At 47.3% G+C, this 21,046-nt stretch overlaps 1 protein-coding gene across 1 annotated transcript in view; it reads right to left on the bottom strand.

Moving 5' to 3' along the window:
* Positions 1-21,046, bottom strand: part of LOC137346066 (zinc-binding protein A33-like) — a 29,502-nt gene that overhangs the window by 5,741 nt on the left and 2,715 nt on the right. The window contains exons 4-5 of the mRNA XM_068009350.1: positions 18,731-18,753; positions 17,406-17,521 (exon numbers count right to left, since the gene is read on the bottom strand). Coding sequence (XP_067865451.1) covers positions 17,406-17,521; positions 18,731-18,753 — 139 coding nt within the window. The remainder of the gene's footprint in view (positions 1-17,405; positions 17,522-18,730; positions 18,754-21,046) is intronic.

Genomic DNA, 21,046 nt, shown 5'->3' with positions numbered 1-21,046 from the left:
GATGAGGGAAGAGAGCAGGGCAGAGGTTAGAGACAGAAAGCGAGAGTGTGGGGGTACAGAGAGTGGAAGGATGTGGAGAGAGAGCAGGAGGTGGAAAGAGAGTGGGAGGGTGAGAGGAGAGAGAGCAGGAGGGGGAAAGAAAGCAGGAGAGAGTGTGTGGGAGGGTGAAGGAAGAGAGAGAGAGAGAGAGCAGGGCATGGGATAGAGGGAGAGAAAGAGCAGGAGGGACAGAAAGGGAGTGGGGGAAGAGAGATCAAGATGGGAGGGTGAGACGGAGTGAGGGGGTGGGGAGAAAGAGAGCTGGAATGGGAGAGAGCAAGTGGGGGTGGGGGGGGGGGGGGAAGAGATACGGAGAGAGAGTGGGGGAGGGGGAAGAAAGATAGCAGGAGGGGGAGAGAATGAGAGATTGGGAGGGTGAGGGAGAGAGAGAGTGGGAGGGTAAGGGGAGAGAGATTGAGTGAGAGAGTGTGTAGGAGGATGAGGAGAGAGAGAGCAGGGCAGAGGTTAGAGAGGCAGAAAGCAAGAGTGTAGGGGTAGAGAGAGTGGAAGGATGTGGGGAGAGAGAACAGGAAGAGGAAAGAGAGTGGGAGGGTGAGAGGAGAGAGCAAGCAGGAGGGGGAGAGAAAGCATAAGAGAGTTTGGGAGGGTGAAGGAAAAGTGAGAGAGAAAGAGAGCAGGGCAGTGGGGTAGAGAGGGAGAAAGAGAGTGGGGGGAAGAGAGAACAAGAGGGGAGGGTGAGAGCAGTATTTGGAGAGAGAGCAAGTGGGATGGGGGAAGAGGGAGAGAGAGCAGGAGTGGGGAGGGGGAAGAGGGAGGGAGAGAGCAGGATTGGGGAGAGAGTGGAAGGTGAGGGGAAGAGAAGGAGGGGGAGAGTATGAGAGTGAGAAAGAGCAGGATGGGGAGGGTGAGGGGGAGAGAGAGAGAGAGAGCAAGAGCAGGGAAGAGGGTAGTGAGACAGAGAACAAGAAAGAGCAGGAGGGGGGAGAGAGAGTTGGAGGGTGAGATTGGGAGGGTGCGGTGAGAGAGAGCAGGGCGAGGGATAGAAAGACAAAGAGAGTGTGAAGGGGAGGGAACAGAGAGTGCAGGAGTGAACGGAGATAGAGAGCAGGAAGGGAGGGGAAGAGAGCGGGAAAGTAATGAGAGCACGCAGAAGAGACAGGACAGAGAGAGAGAGAGAGAGAGCTGGAGGGAGTGGCTGGAGTAAGTGAGAGAGCAGGACGGGGAGAGAGAGAACGAGAGGGAGGGGAGAGAAAGCTGGAAGGGGAGAGGGAGAGTGCTGGGGGGAGAGCAGGTGAGGGAAGGGGTGAGAGGCAGATCAGGAGGGCAGGGACAAGAGCAATCGGTAATGTGAGGGGAGAGACAGAAAACAGGGCAGGGGAGAGAGCGAGAGAGAGAGTAAGAGGGGAAGAGAGAGCTGGAATGGGAGAGAGAGCAGAGGGAAGCAGAGACAGAAAGGGGAGAGAGAACAGCAAGGGGGTTGAAGAGAGGGAGAGTAGGAGGGGGAGGAGAGAGGGGTAGAGGACAGAAAGAACAAGACAGAGGCAGAGTGAGAGAGCAGGAGGGGAAGAGAGAGAGAGAGAGCACAAAGGGGGAGAGAGAGCAGGAGGGGGGAGAAAGAGAGAGCGGGTGGGGAGGGAAGAGAGAGCAGGAGGGGAGACAGATGGACAGCAGGAGGGAGAGAGACTGAAAGAGCAGGAGGGAGAGAGACTGAAAGAGCAGGAGGGGGGAGAGGGAGAGCAGGAGAGGGAGAGAGTGAGGGAGACAGCAGGAGGGGTAGAGAGACAGTGAGAGAACAGGAGGGGGAGACACAGTGAGAGAGCAGGATGGGGAGAGACAGTGAGAGAGGGCTGGAGGGGGGAGAGAAAGTGAGAGAGAGCAGGAAGGGTGGAGAGAGAGAGCAGGAGAGGGAAAGAGAGTGAGGGAGAGAGAGCAGGAGGGGGAAAGACAGTGAGAGAGAGAGCAGGAGGGGAGAGACAGTGAGAGAGAGCAGGAAGGGTGGAGAGAGAGAGATGAGGGAGAGAGAGCAGGAGGTACAGAAGAAGAGCAGGTGGGGGGTGGGAAGAGAGCGCAGAAGGGGAGACAGATGGAGAGCAGGAGGGAGAGAGACTGAAAAAGCAGGAGGGGGAGAGACTGAGAGAGAGCAGGAGAGAGAGAGTGAGAAGGGGAGCGGAGAGAGGGTGGGGGGAGAGAGAGACTGTGAAGGGGAGGGGAGAGAGGGAGGTGAGGGGGGGAGAGAGAGAGAGAGAGAGTGTGTGTGTGAAGGGGAGCGGAGAGAGGGAGAGTTGGGAGAGAGAGTGTGAAGGGAGGGGGAGAGAGAGAGAGTGTGTGTGAAGGGGAGTGGAGAGAGGCAGAGAGGGAGAGGTAGGAGGGGGAGAGAGAGAGTGTGTGAAGGGGGCAGAAGAGAGGGAGAGGTGGGAGAGGGAGAGAGAGGGAGTGTGAAGGGGAGCGGAGAGAGGGAGAGGTGGGAGGGGGAGAGAGAGAGTGTGAAGGGGTGCAGGGAGAGGTGGGAGGGGGAGAGAGAGACACTGTGAAGGGGAGGGGAGAGAGGGGGAGAGAGAGAGTTTGTGAAGGGGAGAGAAGAGAGGGAGAGGTGGGAGAGGGAGAGAGGGAGTGTGAAGGGGAGCGGAGAGTGGGAGAGGGAGAGAGTGAAGTGGAGCGGAGAGAGTGAAGGGGAGCGGAGAGAGGGAGAGGTGGGAGGGGGAGAGAGAGTGTGAAGGGGTGCAGAGAGAGGGAGAGGTGGGAGGGGGAGAGAGAGACACTGTGAAGGGGAGGGGAGAGAGGGAGAGGTGGGAGAGGGAGAGAGAGGGAGTGTGAAGGGGAGCAGAGATAGGGAGAGGTGGGAGAGGGAGAGAGAGGGAATGTGAAGGGGAGAGAGAGAGTGAAGGGGAGCGGAGACGGAGAGGTGAGAGAGGGAGTGTGAAGGGGAGCGGAGAGAGGGAGAGGTGTGAGAGGAAGAGAGAGGGAGTGTGAAGGGGAGCGGAGAGAGGGACAGGTGGGAGAGAGAGAGAGAGAGAGAGTGTAAAGGGGAGCGGAGAAAGGGAGAGGGAGAGAGAGGGAGTGTGAAGGGGAGCGGAGAGAGGGTGAGTTGGGAGAGGGAGAGAGAGAGAGAGAGAGTGTGAAGGGGAGCGGAGACAGGGAGAGGTGGGAGAGCGAGAGAGAGGGAGTGTGAAGGGGAGCGGAGAGAGGGAGAGGTGGGATAGGGGAGAGAGAGTGTGAGAAGGGGAGCGGAGAGAGGGTGGGGGGAGAGAGAGATTGTGAAGGGGAGGGGAGAGAGGGAGGTGAGGGGGGGAGAGAGAGAGAGAGAGAGTGTGTGTGTGTGTGAAGGGGAGCGGAGAGAGGGAGAGTTGGGAGAGGGAGAGAGAGTGTGAAGGGAGGGGGAGAGAGAGAGAGTGTGTGTGTGAAGGGGAGCAGAGAGAGGGAGAGGTAGGAGGGGGAGAGAGAGAGTTTGTGAAGGGGGCAGAAGAGAGATGGGAGGGAGAGAGTGAGTGTGAAGGGGAGCGGAGAGTGGGAGAGGGAGAGAGTGAAGGGGAGCGGAGAGAGGGAGAGGTGGGAGGGGGAGAGAGAGTGTGAAGGGGTGCAGGGAGAGGTGGGAGGGGGAGAGAGAGACACTGAAGGGGAGGGGAGAGAGGGAGAGGTGAGGGGGAGAGAGAGAGTTTGTGAAGGGGAGAAAAGAGAGGGAGAGGTGGGAGAGGGAGAGAGAGGGAGTGTGAAGGGGAGTGGAGAGATGGAGAGGTGGGAGAGGGAGAGAGAGTGAGTGTGAAGGGAAGTGGACAGAGGGAGAGGTGGGAGGGAGAGAGAGAGAGAGAGTGTGAAGGGGAGCGGAGGGAGGGAGAGAGAGAGTGTGAGTGTGAAGGGGAGTGGAGAGAGGGAGAGGTGGGGGGGGGGGGGGGAGAGAGAGTGTGTGAAGGGGAGTGGAGAGGAGGAGAGAGAGAGAGAGTGTCCTGTGAACAAAAAGCAGGACAAACCCAACCTGGTCAATTACCGCCCATCAGTCTACTCTCGATCATCAGAAAAGTGATGGAAGGTGTCATCGACAGTGCTATGAAGTGGCACTTACTTCACAATAACCTGCTCAGTGACACTCAGTTTGGGTGCAGCCAGAGCCACTCAGCTCCTGACCTCATTGCAGCCTTGGTTCAAACATGGACAAAGGTTCAAGAGGTGAGGTGAGAGTGACTGCCCTTGACATCAAGGCAGCATTTGACAGACTATGGCATCAAGGAGTCCTAGCAAAACTGAGGTCAATGGGAATCAGGGAGAAAACCCTCCGCTGGCTGGAGTCATACATAACGCAAAGGAAGATGGTTGTGGTTGTTTGAGGTCAATCATCTGAGCTCCAGGACATCACTGCAGGAGTTCCTCAGGGTAGTGTCCTCGGCCCAACCATCTTCAGCTGCTTCATCAATGACCTTCCTTCAATCATAAGGTCAGAAGTGGGGATGTTCGCTGATGATTACACAATGTCCAGCACCATTTGTGACTCCTCAGATACTGAAGCAGTCCATGTAGAAATGCAGCAAGACCTGGACAATATCCAGGCTTGAGCTGAAAAGTGGCAAGTAACATTCCTGCCACACAAGTGCCAGGTAATGACCATCTTCAACAAGAGAGAATCTAACCATTTCCCCTTGACGTTCAATGGGATTACGTTTGCTGAATCCCACACCAGCAACATCCTGGGGGTTACCATTGACCAGAAACTCAACTGGAGTAGCCATATAAATAACGTGTCTACAAGAGCAAATCAGAGGCTAGGAATCCTGTGGCGAGTAACTCACCTCCTGACTCTCCAAAGCCTGTCCACCATCTACAAGGCAGAAGTCAGGAGTGTGATGGAATACTCTGCACATGCCTGGATGGGTGCAGCTCCAACAACACTCAAGAAGCTCGACACCATCCAAGACAAAGCAGCCCACTTGATTGGCACCCCATCTACAAACATTCACTCCCTCCACCACCAATGCACTGTTCCAGCAGTGTGTACTATCTACAAGATGCACTGCAGCAATGCACCAAGGCTCATTAGACAGTACCTTCCAACCCCGCTACCCCTACCACTAGAAGGACAAGGGCAGCAAATACATGGGAACACCACCACCTGCAAGTTCCCCTCCAAGCCACACACCATCCTAACAGCACTAGGTGTACCTACCCCACTTAGACTGCAGTGGTTCAAGAACGCAGCTCACCACCACCTTCTCAGTGGCAATTAGGAATGGGTAATAAATGCTGGCCCAGCCAGCGATGCCCACATCCCAGGAATGAATCTAAAAAATTGCTGCTTTCCCTTACATTGGTATTCTTCCGAATTGTCCTGATGAGTGCAAGACAAAAAGCTTTGACAAAATGTCTCTGTTTTCAGCAATACTCAAATACTAATTTCCTTCAATTCCTCTGGATATCTAATTCTGGGTGATTTCTTGGATCTTCCTCAGTGAAAACAGATAAAAAGTGATCGTTTAGCTTCTCTGCCATTTCTCTATTCCCCATTATAAATTGTCCTGGCTCTGCCTATAATGGACCCACATTTGTCTTAGACAAACTTTTCCTTTTTCCGTACCTATAGAAGCTCTTACAGTCTGTTTTTATGTTCTTTGCTAGTTTACATTCATATTTTATTCTCCCTTTCTTTATCAGTTTCTTGGTCTTCCTTTGCTGCACTCTAAAACCCTCCCAAACCTCAGGTTTAGTACTAATTCTGCTAACTTAGTAGGCCTTTTCTTTTCATCTTATACAATCCTTAACTTGTTTTGTTAGCCACTGTTGACTGACTTTTATTTTGGGGTGTTTGCACCTTGAAGGAATGTATAGTTGCTGAAAAATATGTAATAATTTATTAAAGACTTTCCATTGCCTATGTACTGTCATACCTTTTAATGTATTTTCCCAATCCACCTCAGCCAAGTTACCCCTCATACTTTCATAATTTCCTTTGTTCAAAATTAACACCCTGGCTTCAGATTGAACAACCACACTTTCAAATATAATGCCAAATTTTCTCATATTATGGTCATTCAGCGCTAAACATCGGTTGACAACAAGATTGTAAATTAACCCTTCCTCATTACATAATACTGGATCTAAAATCGCCTGTTCTCCCGTTGGTCCCTCAACATACTGCTCTAGAAAACCATTCCCAACACATGCCAGAAACTCATCCTCCACAGCATTAGTGCTCATTAGGTTTAACCAGTCTATATGCAGATTGAAGTCACATGATTACTGTATTACTCATGCTACATGCTTCTCTAATCTCCTGATTAATACCATGCCCCACACTACCTATAGTGGCCTATAAGCAACTCCTACCAATGTTTCCTGCCCCTTGCTGTTTCTTAGCTCCACCCAAATAGACTCCATGTTTTGTTCTTCCAATATATGATCCTGCCTTTTGAATGTACTGATCCCATCTCTTAGTAAAGGTGCAACACCAGCTCATTTTGCTTTTTGTCTGTCTTCCTAAATGTCGAATATCCTTGACTATTCAGTTCCCAGTTTTGGTCATCCTGTAGCCACGTTTCCGTAATAGCAATTAGATCATACCCATTTACCTCTATTTGTGCCGTTCAATTATCTACCTTGTTGTGAATGCTGTGTGCATAGAGATAGAGTACCCTTAACCTTGTCTTCATGACGTTATTCTGCATTCTAAGCCTAGTTGATGCTCACCTTTGCTTCACCTGGCTTCTAATGTCGCTTGCTACTTTTCTACCTGCTGTTACCAGCTTTACTTCCTTCCAAGTTGAGCTACCCCTCAGGTTCCCATCCCCCTGAAGAGCTCATTTAAACCCTCCCCAACAGCACTAGCAAATCTCTGTTTTTTACAGGTCCTACCTGCCTCAAAACCAGTCCCAATACCTCAGAAATCTGATGCCCTCTCTCCTACACCAATTCTCCAGCCACATATTCAAGTGATCAATTCTCCAGTTCCTGTGCTCACGAGCACATGACACTGGGAGTAATCCTACACCATCCTTGGGTCATGTTTACTGCTGCCGAAATGCCTGTCTGATCCCCTAACTATCGAATCCACTATCAATATTACTCTTACACTTTTCTTCCTCCCCTCCTGTGCAGCTGAACCACCCGCGGTGCCACGGACTTGGCTCTGACTGCTGTCCCCTGAGGAACCATCGCCCTCACCAATATCCAAAATGGAAAACTGATAAGCAAACAAGATAGAATCAGGGAACTCCTGCACTGCCTGGTTCTCTTAGACTGCCTGGTGGTCACCTATTCTCTCTCTGCCTGCATGCTCCTAACCTGCAGTGTGACCACCTCCCCGAACATACTCTCCACGTAGTCCTCCGCCTTGTAGATGTAGAAAAGTGACTCCAGCCGCTGCTTGGGTTCTGATACCTGGAGCTCAGACTTCTGCAGCCAGTGGCACTTCCTGCAGATGTGTTCATCTAGGACATGTGGTGCGTCCGTGACTTCCCACATATCACAAGATGTACATTCCAATTGGTGAGCTGACCAGTCATACCGTAACATTAAAAACTATTTCTTACAATTAGAATAAGTAGAATAAGTTACCAGTTACTAACCAATCAGCTTCTTCCCCTGTACTAAAGAAACAGTCAGCTACTGGAGGCTGAAAAAAAGAAAAAGAAAGCAAGGAGCCCCTCCCTCACCGAACTCCCTCCCTCACTCACCACACTCCCGCTATACACTCTGTGCACTCAAAGCAGCACTCAGTGTAGACGAAGCACCACTGAGGAAGCCCTGCTTTTATAATTTCTGAAAAACAACTGATTCAAGCTTCTGAAAACCAGTTTAAGACAGCTCCCAAGTAACTAGCTGCAGCTGCTCCCAGAGAGCTTGTATACCCCTGTTTTAAGGCTGGAATAAAACTGAACATCTCTTAACTTAAGGAGTGGACAGCACCTTCCAAACCCGCCACCTCTACCAACTAGAAGGACAAGGGCAGCAAATGCATGGGAACACCACCACCTGCAAGTTCCCCTCCAAGTCACACACCATCCTGACTTGGAACTATATCACCGTTCCTTCACTGTCGCTGGGTCAAAATCCTGGAACTCCCTTCCTAACAGCACTGTGGGTATACCTACCCCACATGGACTGCAGTGGTTCAAGAAGGCAGCTCACCACCACCTTCTCAAGGGCAATTAGGGATGGGCAATAAATGCTGGCCCAGCCAGCGACGCCCAAATTCCATGAATGAATTAAAAAATAATAATTTTTAGTTAGCTGCTAAATGGAAGGAAAAACTAAACTTTCGATAGAAATTAACTGTTAAAACTCCTTCTCACCAGACTTACCAGACTCAGCAGCTCTCAGTGCAGACTTTTTTGCACAGAATCCTGTAAATTAATCCACTTGGAGAACATGTTCAATTCTCTTTTGAAAGTTCCTGTGGAATCTGTTTTCACCACATTTTCAGACAGTGCATTCCAGATCATAACAACAGTCTGAGAGAAACATTTTTTCCTTATTTTCCCTCTAGTTCTTTTGCCAATTATTTAAATCAATGGCCTCCAATTACAAACACACTTGCCAGAGTAAACATATTCTCCTGATCAACTCCATGAAACCCCCATAATTTAACTACCTCCATTAAATCTCCCTTTAATCCTCTATGCTCTAATGAGAACAATCCCAGCTTCTCCAACCTCTCCACATAACTGAAAACCCTCATACGTGCTGTTATCCTGGAAAATCTCCTCAGTATCCTCTCCAATGACTTGACATCGTTCCTAAAGTGTGGTGTCCAGAATTACACAAAACACTTCACCTGAGGCCTATTTGAAATGTTCGTTGGTGCCAGACACTGCAGCCTGAAATTGGTCCTTTTTATACCTCTACCTTGGCACAATGAGGAGCAGTTTCTCTGTCTAATTTCCTAACCCAGAAAGTGCCCAGGAATCAGTAGCAGAATCTCTAATGTGACTTGGAGACACAGGGGTTGAAATTCGTCCTGGGTGGTTGTGCGATACAGACAATACTGAAGTAACAGCTCAACACACCCCGCTCAATATTTGTTTCCATTAACTTCAGTGGAAATCACTATTGGCCGTAATGTAAAATGGCAAACTGATTTACCATCTGATTTTCCCATATGTGTTACCACCCAGACTAATTCTACTGCTCTCTGGAGGCATGAGTCATACATCACTAATCAGCGCTGTTCATGTGGGGAGAGGAGGAAAGTACCAACTGTTGGAGAAAAGGAGGAATGGAAAGAAAAAGGGTAAAAAGAAAATAAAGATGGTGGTGGGAGGGGGAACTGCTGCAGAAAGGAAGAGAGATCGAAAAAATCAACTGAGGGAAACTAAATTAAAAACCTCAGCAGATGAATTGGGAAAGACAGGAAGCAGCATGTATTGCTGAAAATAGAGACATGTTGTCGAAGTTTTTATGCTTGCACTCCTCAGGACAATCCGCAAAAATACCAATGTTAGGGAAAACAACAACTTTATACTGCATGAGAAGCGAATGCTGATTGGTTAGCAAGTGAACTCTGATTGGTAGAGGCGTTGCCATGAAGAATGCACCAGTTTATGGTGATTGACAGTTAACTGCCAAGCTTTCTTTGAAATTTAATTAATTCAGCTTGACTCTGATTGGTCAAGGCATTGCCTTGAGGAATAAACCAGCGAATCACAGTCACTTATTTTGTTTAACTAAAACAAGTGTCTGTACATGTTCTTTCTGTCTACAAAGAACGGGGCCCTCTGTATTAATATATGTAGCTTCCATTATGCGCAAATGCACCACATTGCGATTCCTACTGACAATCTTAAATTGGTTGTCAGCGTAATTCTTAGCACACTGACAATTATTTAGCAAATGTTGTCCAAGTGCAGAATCACATCTAATGTTGGACACTGTGTTTTGAGTTTTGCAAACTCAGGCTGGATGGGTACGGCTTGTACGTTGTCTGTTGGGAACAGCAGAAGGGACTTTGTGTTTGATACAATGCACCAGTTTTTGGGACATACGGCCTATATACCTAGCATCACACTGGCACTGAAATTCATATATCACATTACTCATTATTGTGATGTGCAGGACGCCTTTTGGTTTGACTGGTGCATTCTCTATGGCAATGCCTCTACCAATCAGAGTTCACTTGTCAACCAATCAGCACTCTCTTCTCATACGGCATTCTGTTCATGGCGAACACCACACGTGTTGCTAATACAAAGTTGCAGTGTGAAACAGCTAGCTACACCTGTTGCTCAGATTTTTGGGATACATTATCCTTCCAGGGTAATTTGAGGCAGACTAGGTACTTTTCAGGGCCAAAAACGACTGCCTGAGGCCCGTTGATGAGTTTGCGTGAAATACAGCGAGACAACATGTCTCTATTTTCAGCAATACTGAAGTCTGTACTACCAAATGACTATTTCTACACCATGTAGTCGAGACAATGTCCCAAACACTCTTAGATTGATCACAATCAGCAGTACAATTCCAGACTGAATAGGACAGCAAGGGTCTGGTTCACACTGAGACGGTGGACAAGGAGGGGATGGAGTTGGTGACAATGGAGCAGAGTTGTTTGCAATTTACAAAACGAATGTCTTAAATCTTCCCGATGTTTAGCTGGAAGAAATCGGACTCCCCCATAACTGGCTTCCTGATAAACTGGCAGTGGAAGGGTCGACAGAGGTCATGGAGAGGTAGAGCTGGGTGTCAGTGGTGTACATCTGCAAATTGACCCTCTTTCTGTGGATGAGGTTACCAAGTGGCAGCATGTAGATCAGGAAGAGAAGACCAAGAATAAATAATTAGGAGACTCCTGGGATAGAGTGTGGGGGCAGGAAGCGAAACCATTGCTCAAGTTAGTCTGGCTACAATCAAATAGACAAATGTGGAACCAAGTAAAGATAGTCCAATTGAGTAAGACAATTGAGGACAGATATTGGAGGAGAATGGTGTGTTGACCATGTGAATGGGTGCAGAGAGGTCCAGGAATATGAGGAGGGATAATGCACTATACTCACTGTCATAGAGCTTGTCATATGTGACCTTTATTAGGGCCACTTTGGGGCTATGACAGGGATGGAAATCTGTTTGATGTGGTACAAACATGCAGGTTGAGGGAAAATGGACATGGATTTCAGAAGTGACCACATGTTGAAGGACTTTGTAGAAGAAAGTAAAGTTGGAGAACAAGTGCAAGAACAGAGGGATTGAGAGTGAGGGTTTTTGAGTTGGGGTTTATGACAGTGGATCTGAAAAGAAGTTGGATAGGACGTGAGGAGAGGGAACCATTTACAATGTGAGATGGCACAGAAGACCCGAAGAGCAGTTGGGTGGACAACTTTTTTCAAGGAAGGAAATCTGCCATCCTTACCTGGTCTGGCCTGCATGTGATTTCAGATCCATAGCAATATGTTTGACTCTTAACTGCCCTCTAAAATGATCTAGTAAACCACTCAGTTGTACCAAACTGTTACAGAACAATTGAATGATAATAAAACCAGTTGGATCACTGCATCAACCTAGGCAGCAGAAATGACAAAGGCACACCCTGCCCAGTCGAACTTGCAAAGACCTCCTCACTAACATCTGGGGTCTTGTGCCAAATTTGGGAGAGCTGTCCCACAGACTAGTCAAGCAACAGCCGGACATAGTCATATTCACCAAATCATATCTTACAGCCAATGTCCCAGACTATTCCATCACCATCCCTGTGTGTGCCTTGTCCCACTCATAGGACAGACCCACCAGTGTTGGTGACACAGTGGTATACAGTCGGGAAGGAGTGGCCCTGAGAGTCATCAACATTGACTCCAGATCCCATGAAGTCTGATGGCATCAGGTCAAATATGGGCAAGGAACCTCCTGCTGATTACCACATACTGCCCTCCCTCAGCTGGTGAACCAGTGCTCCTCCATGTTGAACACTATTTGGACGAAGCTCTGAGGGTAGCAAAAGCACAGAATATATTCTGGCTGGGGGACTTCAATGTCCATCACAAACAGTGGCTTCACGGCACCACTACTGAACGAGCTGGCCGATCCCTGAAGGACCTAGCTGCCAGGACTTAGACTGAGCACACAGCAGGTGGTGAGAACACAAACAAGAGGTAAAACCTACTTGACATCATCCTCATAATCTCCCTGATTCAGATGCATCTATCCATGACAGTATTGGCAGGAGTGACCACCGCACACTCCTTGAGCAGATGAAGTCATATCTTCATACTGAGGACACCCTCCATCATGTTGCGTAGCATTGCCAGCATGCTGAATGGAATAGATTCAGAAGAGACCTAAACTCAAAACTGGGTATCCATGAGGCAGCAGCAGAATTGTATTCAACCACAATCTGACATGAGAGTGACTGCCCTTGACATCAAGGAAGCATTTGACCGAGTATGGCATCAAGGATCCCGAGCAAAACTGGAGTCAATGGGAATCGGTGGAAAACTGTCTGCTGGTTGGAGTCATACCTAGCATAAAGGAAGATGATTGTTGGAGGTCAATCATCTCAGACCCAGGATATCATTGCAGGAGTTCCTCGGGGTAGTGTCAGAGGCCCAACCATCAACAGCTGCTTCATCAATGACCTTCCTCCAATCACACGGTCAGAAGTGGGGATGTTCACTGATGATTGCACAATGTTCAGCACATTCACGACTCTGCAAATACTGAAGCAGTCCAAGTCCAAATGCAGCAAGACCTGGACAACATTCAGGCTTGGGCTGATAAGTGGCAAGTTACATTCTCGCCAAACAAGTGCCATGCAATGAGCATCACCAACAAGAGACAATCCAACGATCGCCCCTCAACATTCAATGGCATTATCATCGCGGAATCCTCACTATCAACATCCGCGGGGATACCATTGACCAGAAATTGAATTGGAGTCGCCATATAAATACCGTGGCTACACGAGCAGATCAGAGGCGAAGAATCCTGTGGTGAGTAACCCACTTCCTGACTGCCCAAAGCCTGTCAGGTGTGTCATGGAATAGTCTCACTTGCCTGGATGGGTGCAGCTCCAACAACATCCAAGAAGCTTGACACCATTCAGCCTGCTTAATCGGCACCTCCATCCACAACATTCACTCCCTTCACCACTGCCGCACAGTGGCAGCAGTGTGTGGCATTTACAAGATGCACTTCAGCATCTTAGCAAAGCTTCTTCGACAGCACCTTCCAAACCCGTGATCTCTATCACTCGACGAACAAGGGCAGCAGATACATGGGAACCCCTCCAATTGCAAATTCCCCTCTAAGCCACACACCATTCTGACTTGGAACTATACCGCTGTTCCTTCACTGTTGCGGGGTCAATATCCTTGAACTGCCTTCCAAACAGCACTGTAGGTGTACCTACCCCACATGGACTGCAGCAGTTCAAGAAGGCAGCTCACCACCACCTTCTCTAGGGCAATTCGGGATAGGCAATAAATGCTGGCCTAGCCAGTGATGCCAAATCCCATAAAAAATCCAGTTAAAAAAATCTTATGGCCCAGCATATCCAATCACTCTAACATTACCTTCAAACCAGGGAAGCAACCCTCGTTCCATGAGTCGTGTCGGAGAGCAGCACCAAGCATACATAAAATGGGGGTGCCAACCTGGTGAGGCTACAACACAGGACTATGTGTGATGAACTTTGGAAGTGAAGCCTGGCAACCCAACCCGATCCTGACTACACCCGACTGCATGTGTTGGGTTTGGGTGGGGTCGAGTCTATATTCTGCGTCCAGCATTCAGGCTCGGGTTGGGTCAGGCTGAACTGTACTGGCTCCATGATTTATAAATAAATGCATTATTACATTTTAGCGATATTCGGGTCGGGTCAGGCATTAAAAAAAATTAAAGGACTCGGGCTCCAGTCCAGTTCAGTTTAGCCATGGTCGGGTTTTAATTTTGTACCCGAGCAGGCCTTTAAGTGGAAGCCGCATACTATAGATAGAACTAATCGATCCACCTACCAATGGATTGTATGAACATACGAATTAAGAGCAGGAGTAGGCCATTTAGTCCCTCGAGTTTGCTCTGCCATTCAATATGATCATGGATGATCTGATTGTAACTTTGAGTCTACAGATCTACAGTCCTGTCACATCCAGTTTTGAATGATAGTGGACAAATAACTGGAAGAGGAGTCTCCATGAACACTCCCATACTCAATGATGGGGGAGCCCAGCACGTTAGTGCAAAAGACAAGGCTGAAGCATTTGCAACCATATTTAGCTGGAACTGCCGAATGGATGATCCATCTCAGCCTCCTTGTGAGGTCTCCAGCATCACAGATGCCAGTCTTCAGCCAATTTGACTCACTCCACCTGATAACAAGAATTGGCTGACGACACTGGATACAGCAAAGCCTATAGGCCCTGACAATATCCCCGCACTATTACTGAGTACTGGTGCTCCAGAACTAGCCTCGGCCCAAGCCCATCTGTTCCAGTACAGCTACACACTGTAAAATTCTCCAAATATGTCCTGTTCACAAATGCAATCGGTGGGCCGAAGGGCCTGTTTCAGTGCTGTATCTCTAATCTAATCTAATCTAAATCTAAATTACCCAGCAGTGTACTCTCAATCATCAGCAAAGTGATGGAAGGGTAATCGATAGTGCTAGAAAGTGACACTCAGCAATAATCTGCTCATCGATGCTCAGTTTGGGTTCCACCAGGGCCACTCAGTTCCAGACCACATTGCTGCCTTGGTCCAAAGCTGGACAAAAGTGCTGAATTCCAGAGGTGAGGTGAGAGTTATTGCCCTTGACATCAAGGCAGCATTTGACCAAGTGCAGCATTAATGAACCCGAATAAAATCAACATCAATAAAAATCAGGATGGAAACTGTTCACTGGTTGGAGACATACCTAGCACAAAAATGTTGGCTGTGGTTGTTGGAGGCCAATCATCTCAGTCCCAAGACATCACTGCAGGAGTTCCTCAGTCCTAGTGTCCTAGGCCCAACCATCTTCAGCTGCTTCATCAAAGACTTTCCCTCCATCATATGGTCACATGTGGTGATGTTCGTTGATGATGGCGGATGGTCCAGTACCATTCACAACTCCTCAGATATTGAAGCACTGCATTCTATTTACAACTACATTACCATTGCTGAATCCCCACAATCAGCATCCCGGGGGTTCTCACTGACCAGGAACTGGACATGACCATTCATATATATACTGTTGCTACAAGAGCATGTCACAGGTTGGGAATTCTGTGGCAAGTAACTCACCTCTTGACTCCCCAAAGCCTGTCCAACATCACAAGGCAGAAGTCAGTGCTGAAGTAGCAAACTCTCCACTTGCCTGGATGAGTGAAGCTCCAATAACATTCAAGAAACTCAACACAATCCAAGACAAAGCATCTCTCTTGATCGACACCCCATACAGCAGCTTAAACATTCACTCCCTCCATCACTGGCGCACCAGCATACAATATGTCCATCTACAAGGTGCACTGCAGCAACTCACCAAGGATCCTTCAACAGCACCTTCCAAACCCATAACCTCTATCAGCTAGAAGGACAAGAGCAGCAGACACATCGGAACACCACCACCTGCAAGTTCCACTCCAAGCCACACACGATTCTGACTTCGAAATATATCACTGATTCCTCACGATCACTGGATCAAAATCCTGGAATTCTCTCCCTAACAACACTGTGGATGTACCTACAATGTATGAACTGGAGCTGGTCTAGAATTCAGTTCACCACCACCTTCTCAAGGGCAATTAATGATGGGTGATGTATGTTGGCTCCCTGCCAGTGACGCTCATATCAATGAATGAAGAAAAAGGATGCCCAGTGGAGCAGGGATGTTCAAATTTGACCTCCCCTCTCCTCATCCCTCACAATCACACTCTCCAAGCCCAGGCAGCTCAATCAGATTTGGGTTTAGAATTTTTGTGAGCTGTTTATCAAACTCTCTCTTGAAGTTGTTGACAACCTCAGCCAAATAGACCTGCTTTACTTTCCATATCCTCCACATAAAGTAGTTGGGAGTAATTTACATCTCACTATCACTCAGATTTACACCATAAATGGAGCAGTAATGAGACTAAAGTCACACACAGTACTCACTACCTAGTTCCACCAATGCCCACTGGTAATGATGTAGCAGCTGTGAAATAGTTATCAAGAGTTCTCACACAAAACATGGGGGAAGCCTCATTACTATCTGCAAACCGGAGACCTTTTATGTCCATGGGGACTCAATGCAATCTTGGTCTTCCTTTGGATGATGCACTAGTTGTGCAAGTCCCACCCAGTGGAACAATCTGCAGAATGGCCGAACCACTGGTCATAAAGGGACCACTGGAAACCCCATCGGAAATGATTCAAGGAGTTAGTTCTCTCGATGACCTTCCCAATATTAATCCCACAATCAACATCACCAAAACAGATGACTTTGTCATTATCACAATGTTGTTTGGGTGACCTTGCTGTTCATAAATTGTTTCTCGAATTTCCTACATTACAACAGTGATTATTTCTCAAAAGTACTTCATTGGTTGTGAAAGGTACCATTGTAAAGCAAGTTTTCTTTCTGTTTTGGAACAATTACTCTGCGACCAGGAGCTGTGTGAATTGTTCTTACTGCTGCTCGCTGGTCCTTTGCTTTTCCTCTCACCCCCTACTGTGTATTCATGCCCCCTCCTCCTCAACAGAGTGGTTGGTGGAATTCCTGTCTCCATCCTCAAGGACCACTGAGCACCTTCCCAAGTTACATATCTGTGGACAACACGCCATCAATATTGTGCTGAAGCTTGATTGTGCTGGATTGGACCTCTGACCAATATCATAGAGTGAGCAGTGGGCTCACTGGCTCAACGCCTGCCTGATCCATGGGGTCACTCAAAAACTCAACCTCCTTAAATCTAAACTGTCCTTTCACCCTCTCTTTTCTCTGTTTGAGGCTATCCCTACTTTGTTGTAGACTCTGTGACTGTATTAAACCTATGGATGTTTATCTTCTCTGTACTGTTTTGAATCTTGAATACTTCAATAAGATCACCACAAGCCCTCCCTTATCCAGTGCAGAATTTCTGCAGCCACTCCTCTTGACTAAGGTGTCTCATTCCACCTAACAGATTAGCTGCCTTTGAACACATGCTCTCCAATACCTGCCTGTCGTCCTGACAATACATTGATAAAAATGTTACCCAGAACTCCAGACAGGGACAGACCAATCTCCTCTAGAAATTCAGTCTCACATCCTGAGATTCGTGCTCTATTCCTCTGGTTATACAGATCACTTTACTGCTTTAACACACAGTGCTGATGGCTTCAGTCACTTACCCAGAGGTATCCACAGAAAGCAAAATATGAGAATGGAGAGGGTCTCTGGGATTAACAACTGACAATGTGAATATTTAATCTGGAGATGTGGAGACTCTTTAGTCCCTTCACATCTGGATTTATAATCAGGAAAATTAATATGAAAGTCTTACCAGGATTAATGACGTCTATCATTTCTCTCCACGTTGTGTACTGTAAAGGACCGTTGAACTTTCCGATTGACAGGCCACCATCTGCTACTGAAAGTTTGTGATGCTGATCACTAATCCTGTAAGTATTAAACAGATGATGTTATAAATTAGTCTCTGTTAGAATATTTCAGAAATTATTTAAATGCTCAAACTATCCCAACATTCCTATTGTTCAGCAGTTTTCATGTTTGAGCAAATATGGTAGAAAGTGAAATGCTAATCTTGTTTCTATAACTGAGCAAAAGATAGCTTGTAAATGCAAGAACAGAGAATGGAAACACCCATGTCAAACAAAAAGGTAACAGCCTAACAGATTAGTTACCCAGATATCACATACCACAGGAGAAGATAAACATTTAGACAATGCACTTGCTGTATTAGAAACAAAGCTTGGAGAACAAAGATAAAGGTGAAATTATTAGAAACTGTGTAAACATCTAAAAATTGGGCAGCAGCTTAATGTCCAGCTATGTAATACGTGAGCCTCACAACCCTCTGAGACACCTGCTCTCCTCGACTTCTGGCATCTTAAACATCCCTGATTTTAGTCTCTCCACCATTGGTGTCTGGGCCTTCAGATGCCGAGGCCCTAAGCTCTAGAATTCACTCCCTAAACATCTCCGTCTCTCATCCTTTCTTTTCTCCTTTAAGATGCTCTCTAAAACCAACCTCCATCATCTGTGTTAATATCTCCTTATGTGGCTCAGTGTCTAATTTTGATTTATAATCTCCTGTGAAGTGCCTTGGGACATTGTATTATGTTAAAGGCGCTATATAAATACAAGTTGTTGCTCTTGTGGTTGTTGTGGGCACAGAGTAAGGTTGTATTGTAATATAAAAATAGAACTTGCTCTTCCTTTAAAGGTCTGGCTTTCTTGGGTTGGTCAGGAGCCATGCAGGCACATGGATGACCCACTCCTTGGAAACATGGGCCGTGTGGCTCTCTCAGGGTCAGGCAGAAGATCACAGCCTTGCTGGCAGCCGACAGCCTGCAAGTGATCACCTCGGGCCTGGGAAGCAGGTTGTATTAATGTTCATGGCATCTTGTTATTGAATACAATATTGTCGAGCAGTTATATAAAATCTAATACTGTTTAATCACTGTAATAAATATTACTATTAAAAAAACTCTCGTGTGTGAGACATAATCGGAGTTATTGTTGCCCGACTAACAACCCTTTAATGTTGTGACAAAACTAAGAAAGAAATCCGTTAACATCCATAATAACACTTTCCTGAGTTATTTTATCAAACTGTGCAAAGTTTCAGTAAAGAGCATATCCTACCTTCTCTTCCGACAAGCTTCCTCCTGAAATAAATAAATCACAAACAGTGAGGATGATAGTAACAGACTTCAGGAGGATACAGACAGGCTGGTGAACTGAGCAGACACAGGGCAGTGAGATTTAACATGGAACTGGAAAATGGTGCATTTTAGAAGGAAGAATGGGGAGAGGCAATATAAACTAAATGGTCCAATTTTAAAGGGGGTGCAGGAATAGAGAACAGAGAGAATGCAAGAAGTCTTACAGGTAAGGCAGATGAACTCAGAACATGGATCGGTACATGGGATTGTGATATTATAGCTATTACTGAAACGTGGTTGAGGGTTGGGCAGGAATGGCAGCTCCATGTTCCGGGGTACCAATGCTTCCGGCGTGACAGTGGTGGAGGTAAGAGAGGAGGGGGAGTTGCACTATTGATTAGGGAGGACATCACGGCACTACTTAGAGAGGATATCCTGGGGGGGGGGAGTGTCCAGCGAGGCCATATGGGTAGAACTTAGAAATAAGAAAGGGGTGATCACTTTGATGGGATTATACTATAGCCCCCCAATAGTCAGAGGGGCATATATGTAGGGAAATCACAGATAGATGTATGACTTATCGGGTTGTCATAGTAGGTGATTTTAACTTCCCTAATATTGACTGGGACTGCCTTAGTGTTAAGGGATCAGATGGGGAAGAATTTGTTAAGTGTGTCCAGGATAGTTTTCTGAAGCAGTATGTGGATTGCCCTACTAGAGAAGGGGCTACACTCGACCTCCTCTTAGGAAATGAGGATGGGCAGGTGGTTGATGTGTCAGTGGGGGAGCACTTTGGGATGAGTGACCATAGGGCGGCACAGTGGCGCAGTGGTTAGCACCGCAGCCTCACAGCTCCAGGGACCCGGGTTCGATTCCGGGTACTGTCTGTGTGGAGTTTGCAAGTTCTCCCTGTGTCTGCGTGGGTTTTCTCCGGGTGCTCCGGTTTCCTCCCACAAGCCAAAAGACTTGCAGGTTGATAGGTAAATTGGCCATTATAAATTGTCACTAGTATAGGTAGGTGGTAGGGAAATATAGGGACTGGTGGGGATGTTTGGTAGGAATATGGGATTAGTGTAGGATTAGTATAAATGGGTGGTTGATGTTCGGCACAGACTCGGTGGGCCGAAGGGCCTGTTTCAGTGCTGTATCTCTAATCTAATCTAACTCTATTAGCTTCAAGATAGTTATGGGAAAGGATAGAACTGGTCCTCAGATTGAAGTCCGAAATTGGGGGAAGGCTAATTTTGATGGCATCAGACAGAAACTCTCAAAAGTTGAATGGGAGAGGCTGTTTACAGGTAAAGGGACGTATGGCAAGTGGGAGGCTTTTAAAAGTGAGATAGGAAGAGTTCAGGGCCGGCGTGTTCCTGTTCGATGGGAGGGCAAGGCTGGCAAGTTTAGGGAAGCTTGGTTGACGAGGGATATTGAGGGTCTGGTCAGAACAAAGAAGGAGGCATATGTCAGGTATAGGCAGCTGGGATTGAGCGAGTCCCTCGGAGTATAGGGGATGTAGGACTACACTTAAGAAGGAAATTAGGAAGGCAAAAAGGGGCCATGAGATTTCCCTGGCAGATAAGATAAAGGAAAATCCTAAAAGATTCTATAAGTATATTAAGAGTAGAAAGGTAGCTAGGGAGAGAGTAGGTCCCCTTAAGGATCAGTGTGGCAATCCATGTGTGGAGCCACGGGAAATGGGCGAGGTCTTAAATGAATATTTCTCATCTGTATTTACCATGGAGAAGGTCATGGAAGCTAGTGAGTTCAAGCGATATCCTGGAACATATCAACATTACAAAGGAGGAGGTGTTGGAGGTTCTGAAGCGCATTAATGTGGATAAATCCCCAGGGCCTGACCAGGTGTATCCTAGGATACTATGGGAAGCAAGGGAGGAGATTGCTGGGGCCCTGGCAGAGATTTTTTTTATCATCCTTAGCCACGGCTGAGGTACCGGAAGACTGGAGGATAGCTAATGTTGTGCCTTTATTCAAGAAGGGCAGCAGGGATAAGCCAGGGAACTACAGGCCAATCAGCCTTACATCATTGGTGGGAAAGTTATTGGAAGGGATTCTGAGAGACAGGATTTATATGCATCTGGAAAGGCATAGTCTGATTAGGGATAGTCAGCATGGCTTTGTGCGTGGGAAATCATGTCTCACGAATTTGATTGAGTTTTTCGAGGAGGTGACCAAGAGGATTGATGAGAGCAGGGCAATGGACGTTGTCTACATGCACTTCAGCAAGGCCTTTGACAAGGTCCCGTATGGTAGGCTGGTCCAGAAGGTTCGAACACATGGG

This window comes from Heterodontus francisci, chromosome 29 (assembly GCF_036365525.1).
Source record: "Heterodontus francisci isolate sHetFra1 chromosome 29, sHetFra1.hap1, whole genome shotgun sequence".
Lineage (NCBI taxonomy): Eukaryota > Metazoa > Chordata > Chondrichthyes > Heterodontiformes > Heterodontidae > Heterodontus > Heterodontus francisci.
Note: the sequence above shows the minus strand (reverse complement) of the source record. Positions and strands in the feature narration are given on the sequence as shown.